The sequence below is a fragment of the Aquarana catesbeiana genome, linkage group LG10 (genome assembly GCF_042186555.1).
Source record: "Aquarana catesbeiana isolate 2022-GZ linkage group LG10, ASM4218655v1, whole genome shotgun sequence".
NCBI lineage: Eukaryota > Metazoa > Chordata > Amphibia > Anura > Ranidae > Aquarana > Aquarana catesbeiana.
Genome location: NC_133333.1, coordinates 238,436,617 through 238,451,065, shown reverse-complemented (window position 1 = coordinate 238,451,065; position 14,449 = coordinate 238,436,617). Strand labels below are relative to the sequence as shown.

Genomic DNA, 14,449 nt, shown 5'->3' with positions numbered 1-14,449 from the left:
TTTACATAGCTACACTTGAAAAAGGGGCCTGCCAGAAGTGACCTATCAGGACTTAACTTTCGACTAAATTTCCACTTTAAGCCTTTACAACCACTCCATACATTCATATCTATATACCTGTATTGGCCTCTCTAATGAAAACGGTATTAAATAGTGAAGAAAATGCCTTCTCGATTCTTTTCTTTCCAGCTCTGCTCCTCCCCTGACTGAAGCCCGATTTGTGTAACACTGTTAATCCCAGGTGTCACCAGCTGCTGTTCAGTGATTGCACCAGCAAGAGAGGGCATGTCACCTACAGGGTTCTCACCCAGTTCCCTGCCTCTGTCTTTTCATTGGCCACTAGGACACAGGCAGCTGGGCCACACAGCATCATTTATTAGTAGGAGGCAGGCAGCCATGCTGCACAACATTACAAGTTGCTATGGTGTCATCGCCTGCACCATGAAAACATAAGATCCACAGCCCAGCCCAGCTGTCTGCATCTTAGCAACCAATCATGCTGTGTGGCCATGCATCCTAGCAACCAATGACACTGGCAGAAGGGGGGGGAAATGATGCGCCCCCTCCCCCTACATTCCTAGTGAGGTGCTTGTCTGGTTCCAGAAGCAAACTGTGTCAATCACAGGTTACTAAACATTCGCCTCCTCGCTAGATGTGTGGACAGCAGTGGGGGAGGGGGTGCACTGTCAACCACTCTCAGCGATAACACAACCTAAAAGGAGAGGATCAAGTGCTTTATGCATTTTGATGCCTGCGGTATAGAAGAAAAACATTTCATAAGACTTCCTAAAATGCTTCTCTGCATAAAATTGCCTACTCCTTGCCAAGTTTCCTCTGGAAAAAGGAGCAAGTAATCTCTTGAAAAACTGTGTCTGGCTGACACCCAGTTGCCAGCAGGCCCAATATATCAACCCAAGGACAGTTATGGGTATACAGGCAGAATCTGGTTGTGATGGACACCAAGGACGTTGATAGGAGATCTCCAGTGTGCCGGAGAGGACAGATCTCAATGAGCGTGTTGCTGTCATTTACAAGGAAGAGCAAGTCCCATAAGAGCCCATCCAGCCTTCGATCGTGTCAATACACATTAAATGTGTTATGGATTACTGATCTCTGCCTTTTTAAAGTAAGAGTAATAATTGCACGACTTCAGTATTATTATTTTTTTTTTATTATTTTAATCTGAGACTAATTAAAAACAATGAAAAATAGACATTTAAAACACATTGAAATTATAGACATGAAAAAACACTGCAACCAGAATGGAATTCCTTTTATAGTCCTTCTTGATCGCAATGAAGAGAGTGTTAAAGCAGAACTCCAGCCAAATGGCTAAATACACATAAAGATGGTTTAAACCAGCCAAAAAATGTAGAATTCAGTTCAGCCATTCTTGCAATGAACAGTACATACCCCCCCCCCCCCCCCCCAAACAATGCATGGCCAGGAGGGGTGTTCATTATTGCAGGTTCCTGTGTCATCTGTTTGCTCATTGGACAGACACACCGCTGAGCTCCTCACATGCTCTTCTCCTCTAAGCTATGTAACCCCCTTGTAGCGTGCAGAATAGGGTTCTACCTGAGAACTAGCAGTGCACCGTCTACACCTTTTACTTCTAAGAATCTTGTACTAACAGAACCAATTAGCATGGTGCTAGAGTAGGGGTGTCCAAACTGCGGCCCTTTGCTTGCCTTTTTCTGGCCCTTGGGGTACTACTCCTCCCACCGACACCAATGATGGGGAACTACTCCTTCCATGGACACCAATGATGGGGAACTACTCCCACCGACACCAATGATGGGGAACTACTCCTCCCATGGACACCAATGATGGGATATTATTCCTCCCATGGACACCTATGATGGGGCATTATTCCTCCCACCAACAGCAATGATGAGGCACTATTCCTGCCACTGACTCCAATGATGGGGAACGATTTATCCCACCGACAACAATGACGAGGCACTATTCCTCCCACCCACACCAATGATGGGGCACTATTCCTCCCACCGACACCAATGGGGCACTATATCTCCCACCGACACCAATGATGGGGCACTACTCCTCCCACCCACACCAATGATGGGGCACCATTTCTACCACCGACACCAATAATGGGGCACTATTCCTCCCACTGACACCAATGATAGGGCACCTTTTCTCCTACCAACACCAATGACGATGCACTACTCCTCCCACCGACACCAATGACGAGGCACTATTTCTCCCACCAACACCAATGATGGGGCACTATTCCTCCCACCGACACCAATGACGAGGCACTATTTCTCCCACCAACACCAATGATGGGGCACTATTCCTCCCACCTACACCAATGGGACACTATTCCCCCCACCCACACCAATGGGGCACTATTCCTCCCACCCACACCAATGGGGCACTATTTCTCCTCCTAATATTAATGATGGGGCATTGTTTATCCCCATTAATGCCAGGACATTTTCTACTGCCAATGGCCCCACTCCGGGCCCCCTAAAGTCTGAACAGTAAACTGGCCCTATGTTTAGAACGTTTGGAGACCCCTGTTCTAGACCATGCAATCACAATGACAACCATTGATCACACAAAGTTTGTTTACAAACAAACCTGCAGCTATCACTGGGCCCCTCTCAGTGCACACCTCTAGCTCCCAGTGCCTGAAGCATGTTAGGAGCACTACGCACCACATTGAAACCTGAAGCGCACAATTTCCCATTCTGCAATCTAATTCCTGCTGAGCAAGACTGTAGGAAGATAATATAAAGACAGATCTTAGGCGGTTATATTAGCTGTTCTACACTTATTACACAACTGGACTGAAGCTTTTCTTTTAGTGTATTTGCCTGGAGTTCTGCTTCAACATTCGTCTTCCTAATATTCCAATAAGTTTCTATAGGTGTTGCGCTGCCGAAACGCAGCACAGGCACTACGCGCCCTGCTCCCAAGAGCTTACAATCTAAGCTTGGTTTGTGAGGCACAGCCATGTATTAAAAGTGCAGTCTCTCTTACGGACGAATACATCAAATTACCATCTAATAAATATATATTTATATATTATTTCTTTACCAGTCGGCTATACTTGGTATAGAATTGAAATACTGTAGAACACAAATTTCTGAGTTGTCAATACGATAATTAAATTTTACAGGAGGGGGTGGCTGTGTAATACTGCTGCCGCCATCTTGGAAAGGCGCCTGTTGCATACAGACTGAGGCTTCTACGACAAACGCAGGGGAAAAGTGTAGCAACCTGGATTTCCCTTCCTGTCATCAGATCAACGAAAGAGGAGTTCTGATTGGCTGCTAAGAGTTACTGCACTTTACTCCCTGCTGCATCAATGAAGACAGTCATTTTGTAATTCCGATAACATTCATGTGAAAGGCAGTCTCTCTTTAAATAAAAGATAATAATTTAGATCTGCAAAGAATTCTGCGATGGCATCTACATCCAGGGGATGGGATAATCTATTAACACATTAAAGATGGCCATACGCTAGTACAGGGATATGCAATTAGCGGACCTCCAGCTGTTGCAAAACTACAAGTCCCATCATGCCTCTGCCTCTGGGTGCCATGCTTGTGGCTGTCAGAGTCTTGCTATGCCTCATGGGATTTGTAGTTCTGCAACAGCTGGAGGTCCGCTAATTGCATATCCCTGCGCCAGTATATTCGATGATTTGACAAATGCTGTTCAAAAGTACACCAAAATTTTGCTCGCTTTTAAAAAGGCAAAAATTTTCTTTAAAAAAAAAAAAAAAATAACAAACATGTTATACTTACCTTCTCTGTGTAATGGTTTTGCACAGAGCAGCCCTGGTCCTCCTCCTCTCGGGTCACTTGCCGGCGCTCCTGGCTCCTCCTCCCTGTCCAGTGCCCCTCGATAGCAAGTCGCCATTGATAAAAGCTGAACTCCAGCTGCAAGGGTTAAGTGCTTGTTTAGTCTACTGGAGAAGAGAGACCGTTTTACTTACCTGATCCTCCGCTCTTCCAGCAGATGGAACTCCCCCCATGCTCTGGCAATGGACTATCCCTTGCTCTGGTCTTGATGAATGGAGTCAGGACCCTACACCGCTGGGATATGGGGGGGGGGGAAACACTGCAGGGAAACGCGGAGGATTAGGTAAGGAAATCTTTTCTTTTAGGTTCCCCTAGACCAGTGGTATCCAAACTTGTTTGTTTTTTTTTTTGAGTCCTTGGAGCCATCTCATCCACTAATACCAACGTCAGGGCATAATTCCCCTCACCACCAATGAAGGGGCACAATACCTCCCACTGACACCAATAATGGAGTATAATTTCTCCCAATGACACCAATGATAGGACACAATTCCTCCCAATGACACCAATGATGGGGCACAATTCCTCCCAATGACACCAATGATGGGGCACAATTCCTCCCAATGATGGCGCACAATTCCTCTCAATGGAAACCAACAAGGCCCAATGACACCAATGATGGGGCACAATTCCTCCCACTGACACCATTGATGGGACACAATTCCTCCCAATGGAAACCAACAAGGCCCAATGACACCAACAATGGGTCACAATTTCCTCCCAATGACACCAATGAAAGGCACAGTTCCTCCCACTGACAGGACACAATTCCTCCCAATGACACCAATAAATGGGACACAATTCCTCCCCATGACATCAACAATAGGGCCTGATGACACCAATGATGCAAAACAATTCCTCCCAATGACACTAATGATGGGGCACAATTTCTCCAAATAATGACAATGATGAGACACAATTCCTCCTAATGATACCAATGATGAGACACAATTCCTCCCAATGACAACAACAATGAGGCTCAATGGTACTAATGACGGAAAACAATTCCTCCCAATGACACTAATGATGGGGCATAATTTCTCCCAAATGACACCAACACTGAGGCTCAATGACACCAATAATGGGACACCATTCCTCCCAAAGATACTAATGATGGAAAACAATTCCTCCCAATGACATCAATAATGTGGCCCAATGATGAGACACTTTTTTTTTTTTCCTGTCATCATTCTTCTATGCTTCACTCACTTGGAGACCGCCATGTCTCCAGGTTACATGATCTGGAACCCGAGCGCAGCAAAACCTGCTTAGAGGCAAGTTCCTATTTACACGTTCTTAATCGATTAAAGTGATATTTAAAGTCAAGTTTTTTTTTTTTAAATAACAAAGATGTCATACTTACCTGCTCTGTGCAGTTAGTTTTGCACAGAGCAGCTCAGATCCTCCTCTTCTCGAGCTCTCCTGGCTCCACCCTCTTGCTCGCTCACAAGCCACTGATCTGCGTGTCCATTCAGGCATGGAGCCTGGGGCCCACTTCCTTTCTCTTATCATTGGCTCACTGGCTGTGACTGTCCCAGCTAATGAGGAGGGAGAGTCCCTGGAGAGCTGAGACTCCCATGCACATCGCTGTATCATGATGGGGCTTAAGTATTAGGGGGATGGGGGGGCTGCAGTACAAAGGTTTTTTATCTTCATGTATAGAATGTATGAAGGTAAAATGCCTTTAGAACCACTTTAATGGGGTTGTAAACCATCGAGGTTTTTCACCTTAACCCTTTCATGACTAAGCCTATTTTTGAAATTTGGTGTTTACAAGTTAAAATTCGTATTTTTTGCTAGAAAATGACTTAGAACCCCCAAACATTATATATATTTTTTTAGCAGAGAATCTAGAGAATAAAATGGCGATTGTTGCAATATTTTTTATCACACGGTATTTGTGCAGCGGTGTTTTAAACGCAAATTTTTGGAAAAGTGACACTTTCATGAATTTTAAAAAATCCAAACAGTAAAGTTACCCCAATTTTTTGTATAATGTGAAAGATGATGTTACGCCGAGTAAATAGATACCAAACATGTCACCCTTTATAATTGCACGCACTCGTGGAATGGCGACGAACTACGGTACCTTTGAATTTCCATAGGCGACGATTTAAAAATTTTTTACGGTTACCAGGTTTGAGCTACAGAGGAGGTCTAGGGCTAGAATTATTGCTCTCGCTCTGACGATCGCGGCGATACCTCACATGTGTGGTTTGAACACCGTTTACATATGCGGGCGCAACTTCCGTATGCGTTTTCTTCGCTGCGCGAGCTCGCGGGGACAGGGGCACTTTAAAAATTTTTTTTTTAATTTAATTTATTTATTTTTGTACTTTATAAATTGTGTTTAAATTTTTTTTTTTTTTTTTTTTTACTTTTATTGCTGTCACAAGCAATGTAAACATCCCTTGTGACAGTAATATGTGGTGACAGGTACTCTTTATGGAGGGATGGAGGGTCTAAAAGACCCCCCATCCCTCCTTTACACTTCAAAGTATTCAGATCGCCGAAAACGGCGATTCTGAATACTGTGTACTTTTTTAAATTCGGCGCCATTGGCAGCCGAGTAAACGGGAAGTGACGTCATGACGTCGCTTTCGCATTTACAACAAGAAGGCTGGAACGAAGCCGCTCGCAGCTTCGTTCCAGCCCGCCCCCAGCCGCCGAAGGCAGCCGAACGGACACCGGGCCTCCCGATCGCACGGGAGGCCCGGTAACAGCGGCGGGAGGGGGGGGATGTCCCCTCCCGCTCCTCCGGTATAACAGCCGAGCGGCTTTTAGCCGCATCGGTTGTTATACTCGGGTAGCCGATCGCCCGCTGAAAACAACGGTACCGGGATGATGCCTGCAGCTGCGGGCATCATCCCGGTATAACCCCGGAAAGCCGAGTACGCATATGTGCGTTCGGTCGGCGGGAAGAGGAAGTAAACTCTCCCACTCTGATGCTTCTTTTCATTTAGTCCATTATAATAAGTAATTATCAAACTATAGCCACTGTAATCCAGCCCAAATCGCATATTACATACTTTTTAAAGAAACTTTAAAAAAATCTTGTTTCCAGGGATAAGGCAGTGCCATCTTAGTTATTGTTTTCTGAGTCCACAGTAGAGTGCATTTCCGCCCTTACATGGAGCCCTTCCTGTACTGTTAACCAAGCCTCCTTCTCGATCCAGTGTTTCTATGTGATGTCACATGGTCACATGGGGTGTAGGAGGAAGCTCTGAATGATTCTGCAGTCTCGTGGGATTTGAGTGTTGTGCCGCAGGGAGTCCTGATAATAGACAGATAAGCACACAGAGCATGCCCTAAATCCCCGAGGGAGAGCGCTTCTCCGACGGGGCACTCCAGAAGAGGAGGAGCCAGGAGTGCCTCTGGGGGACCCCAGAAGAAGAGGATCGGGGCAACTCTGTGCAAAATCAAGTGCACAGAGGAGGCAAGTATGACATGTTTGTATGGACGCAGCAGCAGGACACGGGAGCACACCCGCACCCGAGCTTTACATCCTTTAAAGCAGTTTTTATGAATAGTGCGGTCTACAAAATGACTGTCCGATGCAAATTGTATACAACATTCCTCCATGGCGCAGACTCCTGCCTGTTTTGTTGGATATAGCACTAGTAAACAATAAAGTTAGAGTGATCACTCCTGTATAAGTCACAGATCACGGCTATCTGAGGATTGCATGTATACCAAAAGGAAAGTTTACATAGCACAAAGCTGTGGACCGCTAGTTCATGCTGCTACAAAAGCTATGGCTGATTCAAAAGTTGGTCCTGTCCTACCTGAAATGTTCAGAAGGAATAATAGAAAATCCAGTTTTGTTTGTAGCTGAAATGGAACCTCGATGAGGATTGTCTGTGAACATAGAAGGAGGAGGGAGACTTTGCCAGGAGAAGTCCCTAATAAAACCAGAGTCAGTCTATTACACCAGGACTGGCCGAGGGCTCAATGCGGATCTGACCTGTAATGCTTTAAGTATCTGCTGGCAAAACGATCAAATTGTGACAATTTCCACACGTGAAACAAGAATCAATGTGGCTAACCATTCGTATAATATTTCACTAGTGCAACTTGCAGCTTCATTACTAAATACAATGCTATCTGATAGTAGAATATTTTTGTTGCAGTGTAAATCGCAGATCGCTGGTGTCAGTGTAGACCACAGAAAGTAGAAAAAAAAAAAAGCAATACAATGGGGCCGATTTATTAAAACTGGAGAGTGCAAAATCTGGTGCCGCTCTACATAGAAACCAATCAGCTTCCAAGTTTAAGGCTGGGTTCACACTGGTATGCTTTTTTTTTTATCAGATTTTTATCAAATTTATTTTAATAAAATCCTTTTGGAGTAAAAATCTATCTAAAGATAGTTTTCTATTTAAGATACATTAATAATTTAGTTTATTCAGCATGAAATGGAGCTTAGTTATGTAGCATAAGGCTGTATATTCTGCAATATTTACTCATTTAATGAATCCAAGCTCTGCAAGCTGAGATAACATGCACTGCATTGATGCATTTCCACAATTTCACAGTAACCATGCGATAAAACAAAGTTCAGGAATATTCCTTTATCCCATTGCTTTGCAAATCTATGTACACTACAAACTGTATGATTGTTGGAAGAGAAATGCATCTGTACCAGGCTCTAAGTGGGAGGAGGAAGGGCAAGCAGTAAAAATGAAAGCGAAAGCTCCTAAGCAACTTATAGACCTTGTGATCTTTCTGCACATAGCTTGAAATGCTTTATTACGGAGGAGCAAAATGGCAGCAGGCCATAAAAGAGACCCAGTTTGGGAAGATTTACTAACCTGACAGCTTATTATTCTAAATAGGAAACCTTCATTTTGTTTGCAAATATTAAAGATTCTAACTACCAGCAAGAATGAGTCCTTACATTTAAAGAGCACCTGTCATTTCAGATCCATCATGGCAGCGCCTGTTAGTGGGCATCCACTCACCTGCTGCCGCCACGTCCCTCACCTTGTTGGGTCACTGCCGCATCACCAACCGTCCCATTAATGTGAATGAGACTGTCCATGAGTCAACAGCGAGACAGAGGAGGAGCCGCTGCGGGACAGAGATGACAGCTGCTCTTTAAAAAATATGATTTAAATCAAACCTTTTTACTAGTGATTTAAACCAAATCCACCCTGAACGTGACCCTAAAAAAAGCGCGCTACAAAAGCGGCGCTAAAACGCCCAACATTTTATGGCCAGTTTTTGAGCTCCTCAGTGTGAAAGGGGTCTCAAAGGAAATGATCTCACACTGGGATTGTTTTGATTGGTCAAAGGACAACTCAGACGATCTCAAAGTCGGAGAAAAATCTTATCTTGTTCATTGAAGTCGGATGGAAGGAGGACTGATGTCGCAGGGCAAAGTAGGATGATACTGATACAACAGTCGTGTCTTACCAGAGTGAACCTGGCCTTATTGTCAAAGCTTCATTCAACAAAGGTGAGGTTAGGCGCTGATTGGTTTCCATGCATAGGTGCACCAGATTTTGCACTCTCCAGTTTTAGTAAATCAACCCCAATGTCTGAGTAACAAAAGGTAATAGAAGATGTCTTTTGGTGTCCGCTCTTTTGCAGGACTTTTCGGGACCATTTACATGGTTGCATTACATCGCGTTAAAATTGGCAACTTTCCTATAATACTAGTGCCTGTCCCCATCTCTGTGCTGTAACACAGCGCATGTTTAAAAATATGCGCGTTGGGAGGCCTATTATAGTCAATGGCAACACATCAAAAATGCAAAGAACATGCCTTTAGATGCATTGGTAACAGGTATCAACGAGCCTTGGTCAACGGCTGTTCACTCCATCAACTCCAAATATGCTTAGGAAAGGTGTGTCAATGTACGTCAATAACCCATTCCAGACCAGGCCTTTTCGTTTACAACAATCAGTGTTTTTTGCTAGAAAGTTACTTAGAACCCCCCAAAACATTTTACATTTTTTTTTTTTAAATCAGAGGTCCTACAGAATAAATTGGTGGGTTTTGCAATTTTTTATGTCACACTGTATTTGTGCAGGAAAAAAAAAAAACTTTTTTTTTTGCATTAGAATTCAAAATGTAACCCAATTATTTTGTTAAATATAAGAGATGACGTTACACCGAGTAAATAGATACCAAACAAGTCACGCTTTAAAATTGCGCACGCCCGTGCAATGGCGACAAACGACGTAAATGTTACTATTCATAGGCGACGATTTAAAAGCCTTTACAGGTTACCACCTAGGATTTACAGAGGAGGTCTAGTGCTGGAATTACTGCCCAAGATCTGACGTTTGGGGTGATACCTCACACGTGTGGGGCAATCGCTGTTTGCGTGCGCGCGGAACCGACTCGTGTATTTGTTTTGCCGGGGGGCACTTGCATTTTTTTTTTTAATATTCATTTATTTTATTTTCATTTTTAATTATTCATTTTATTTTTACACTGTTGCTTTAAAAAAAAAAAATTTAATCACTTTTATTGCTGTGACAAGGAATGTAAACATCCCTTGTCACAGCGATAGGCATATGACAGGTACTCTTAGGGCTCATGCACACTACATCTCAAAGAGGCTCAAAGAAGCGGCTCCTAAAGCCTTTTGAGCTTTTTTGAGCTCTCATTTTTTTCTGCCTGGAAAAACCCCATCCATGTTAGCCAATGTGTCCATGTACACTATGGCTTTTTCAGAAGTTTACAGGAACATGCTCTTATAGGCAGAAAAAAATAAAAACTCCCTTGCGTTTTTGAGAGGAGCTTTTGAGCAGAAAAGATGCCTAAGTGCCCAAAAAATGTGTGAAAAAGCACAAAAAAAAAAAAATAAAAAAAATGTTGAAAAATTAGCTGAGGGAAGGGTTTGTGAAAAAAAAAAAAAAAAAAAAAAAACCCGCTTATGCTCACAAAAGTTTAAAAACACGCAATAATAACGCGCGAAAGAGCACAAAAGCTTCTTCAAGCTTTTAGGCATAAAAGCTCAAATGCCTGTAAAAGCAGGTTTTTATTTTGAGCTGCAGTGTGCATGAGCCCTTATAGAGCCCAGATCCCACCAAGATCAGTATTTTCAAATGCTTTTGATTTTTTTTAAATGGCGCCATTGACAACCGGGTAAACCGGAAGTGATTTCAGATCATCGCTTCCGGGCTACCATAAGCGAGAGCCAATCAAAGCCAATCCAAGCTTTGTTCGGCTCTCCGGTCAGTCGGCTGAAGTGTTGGCTGGTCGCTCGGGTCCCCTGGTGGGACGGAAGAGCTCGAGAAAGCCGTGGAAGGTGACGAAAGGGAGGGGACATCACCTCCTACTGCTTGTAAAAGCAATCCAGTGGCTAGTTTGCCACTAGGATTGCTTTTACAAGAGAGTCGACCGTCGGCTCTAAAAAAACGGTACTGGGATGATGGCTGCAGCAGCAGCCATCATCCCAGTACAACCCCTTGAAGTCCAGGGACATATGGGTACATCGCTGGTCCATAAGTGGTATACATGTTAACACACAAAGGAAACAAATGCTGATGCATGATAATGCACCTCTACGCACATACATAGATTTAAATGGATTCCTGCCACTCAGGGTTGCTCTGTTAGAGAACTGGTCCCCAGAGGTCTGCAAAGAAACTTGTCAAACTCTGAGGTCCCCCGCAACTCTCACTGGTTCCTCCTGCTGACCTCTACATCACTATGATACCCCGCGATGGGTGGAGGTCAGAGGAAACATGAAGCAAAAGCTGTGGGGGTCCACAGAGGTCGATTAAATTAACATTTTTGAATGCGACAAGGGTCCTTTAAAAGTTTAAAATGGAGTAAAAGTGCACTGTAAGTCTCTCAAACTGGGATTCCCACTATGCAATAGACTTATAATATTAAATACTTAAGAAATATGTCCAATTAAAAGACTTAAAAACAATTAAAACTGAACCCTAAACTGCAAATGTGAGTGAACATTTGTTCATCCATCTTGTTAGGGTTAGCATTGACACCAGGGCTCTGCAAGCAAGCAAAGCTAAAGGAAGCACTATCTCTATAGGACAGCGTGAGTTGTGTTCACCAAGCTGAATCCAGCTCTGACTTACCCAAGGATCATTTTCTGCAACCCTTAGGTTGTTGGGATTGTCTGAATGCACAGCTGGTTGGACTTAAGAGTTTTGGGTCAAGTGCCAAGGTAACTTGGTGAAACGAGTTACAGAATTGCTCATGTGTAGGGGTCAATGTGGCAGTAGATGCCTACAAGCAAAAGGCTCAAAGCATCATGAGACCACTGGAAACTGGGCAAGGCAAGTAGATCAACAAAAATCTTGAATATCTTCAGGACAACGTCATATCTCACTGAACTTGGGGCATATCGATGTGTAATCCCAAACCTTCTCCTCAGGACTGAATCCACTGAATCTCTTCTAAAACTACCACTTCACCAAGCAGGTAGCTCTGAAACACATTTTGTTTTGTTTTTTGGAGTAGGACATAATTGGTTATGAATGCTGTCCATTGTTGGTTGTGTGTGATTTGAAGAAGCAAATTAAATAATTTTTTTGAAGAGTTCCAAATTTCCTTTTCGTTGTATAAAAGTCACATCATCTGTATCAACATATTGGAATCATGGGAATTCATGCAGAGCAATGGTCCCCCCAGGGCCCCATTGCGTGGGAGACAGGTGCTCGGAATGGGAAAAAGGTAGGTTCAAAACTGGCACCGAAACATCGGTAACTGAGGTCAGCACTGACTATACAACCACAAGGTGAGGAGGTCACTGTTCATACGCAGGAATATTTCCATCAAAGGACATCCCTTTTGGTTTTTCCCTCTGGGTGTCGGAGAATGTACTGGGCCCTCAATGGCAGGATGGTCGGTATTTGTTACAAGGCAATGAGCATAAAAAGAAATCAACGTAAGGTTAAAAGGGGCTGGTCGTGCATGTTTTTCTCCCCCCTCCCCCCCATGTCACTGAACGCCATGTAGCAGCTGAAGGAGTGGCCGGCCAGGTCCGGTGAGTGAAGCTGGCCACGCCCATCTGCGAGGCTGACCCACCAAGTGTCTGTGTTTAGCACAGGTGGTAAAGGTGGGTGTCGGAGAGGTTCAGTCTGAGTATTCAGTCAGCGGAGACCTGTTCTGCTCCCAGAAAGTGGTCACTCTATCTCCTGATCTCCTGCGGCAGCTCCACTGTGTTGTGGTCGGTTGTCAGGGTGTGTTCCCTCAAATCTTTGAGAGGCAATGGCAGCCTGGTGAGACATGCTCTTTCTCACAACGTCCCCTTTACGCCATAACACCACCTCCTGGAAGACGATGCAAAGGAATAAGGTTAGGGGTGAGCAAAACAGAAAACAAGAGAGGGAAGAGGGGCAAGACGAAGAGGGAGAGAAATACAAATTAAAGATGGTATGAGAGAAAAAGAATGAAGAATAGGATATTCAGTGAAAGAGGGAGGTAGAAAAAGTAGAGAAAGCAAAGAGAGAGCAGGAGATGAAGAGAGCTAGAGCTGAAGAAAAAGAGAGAGCCAAAGCTGCATAGAGAAAGCAAGTGAGCAGGAGAAAGAGATAGAGCAAACTGGAGATGCAGAAAAGGAGAGACAGCCAGAGATGAAGAGGGAGAGAGCCGGAGATGAAGAGGGAGAGAGCCGGAGATGAAGAGGGAGAGAGCCGGAGATGGAGAGAGTTGGAGGTGAAGAGATAGCGTAAAATGGAGAGAGAGCGCACGAGCAGGAGATGCAGAGAGAGATGGAGATGAAGAGAGGGAAAGCGCGAGAGAGAGGGAAGGGAGAAAGAGAGAGAGGGGGGAGAGAAAGAGAGAGGGGGGAGAGAGAGAGAGAGAGGGGGGAGAGAGAGAGAGAGAAAAAGAGAGAGGAGGGAGTGAGAGGGGGGAGAGAGAAAGAGGGGGGGAGAGAGAGAGAGAGAGAGAGAAAGAGAGAGGGGGGAGAGAGAGGGGGGGAGACAGACAGAGAGTGGGGGGGGAGACAGAGAGAGAGGGGGGGAGACAGAGAGAGGGAGAGAGGGGGGGAGAGACAGAGAGAGAGAGGGGGGACAGTGAGGGGGAGACAGAGGCTGGTGAGAGACAGAGAGAGAGGGGGGGAGAGACAGAGAGAGAGAGGGGGTAGAGAGACAAAGAGAGAGGAGGGAGACATAGAGGGGGGGAGAGAGAGAGGGGGGAGAAAGAGAGAGGATGGGGGGCGAGAGACAGAGATGGGGGGCGAGAGAGAAAGAGAGAGGGGGGAGAGAGAAAGAGAGGGGGGGGAGAGAAAGAGAGGGGGGGGGAAGAGAGGGGGGGGAGAAAGAGAAAGGGGGGGGGGAGAAAGAGAAGGGGGGGGGGAGAAAGAGAAAGGGGGGGGGAGAAAGAGAGAGGGGGGGGAGACAGAGAGAGAGGGGAAGACATAGTGGGGGAAGGGGGACGGAGAGAGAGAGGCTGGGAAGAGACGTAGAGAGAGGCTGGGGAGAGACATAGAGAGAGAGGGGGGAGGGGGGGAGGGAGAGACGGAGAGAGAGGGGGGAGGGAGAGACGGAGAGAGAGGGGGGAGGGAGAGACGGAGAGAGAGGGGGGAGGGAGAGACGGAGAGAGAGGGGGGAGGGAGAGACGGAGAGAGAGGGGGGAGAGACGGAGAGAGAGGGGGGAGAGACGGAGAGAGAGGGGGGGGAGATGG

At 45.2% G+C, this 14,449-nt stretch overlaps 1 protein-coding gene across 1 annotated transcript in view; it reads right to left on the bottom strand.

The window, feature by feature from the left end:
• Nucleotides 1-1,153: 1,153 nt before the first annotated feature.
• The window catches only part of VPS26B (VPS26 retromer complex component B), a gene marked incomplete in the record, with an annotated part of 37,597 nt that continues 24,301 nt past the window's right edge, over nt 1,154-14,449 (bottom strand). Inside the window, 1 exon segment of the mRNA XM_073603484.1 lies at nt 1,154-13,091. Within this exon segment, the coding sequence (XP_073459585.1) occupies nt 12,945-13,091 (147 nt within the window).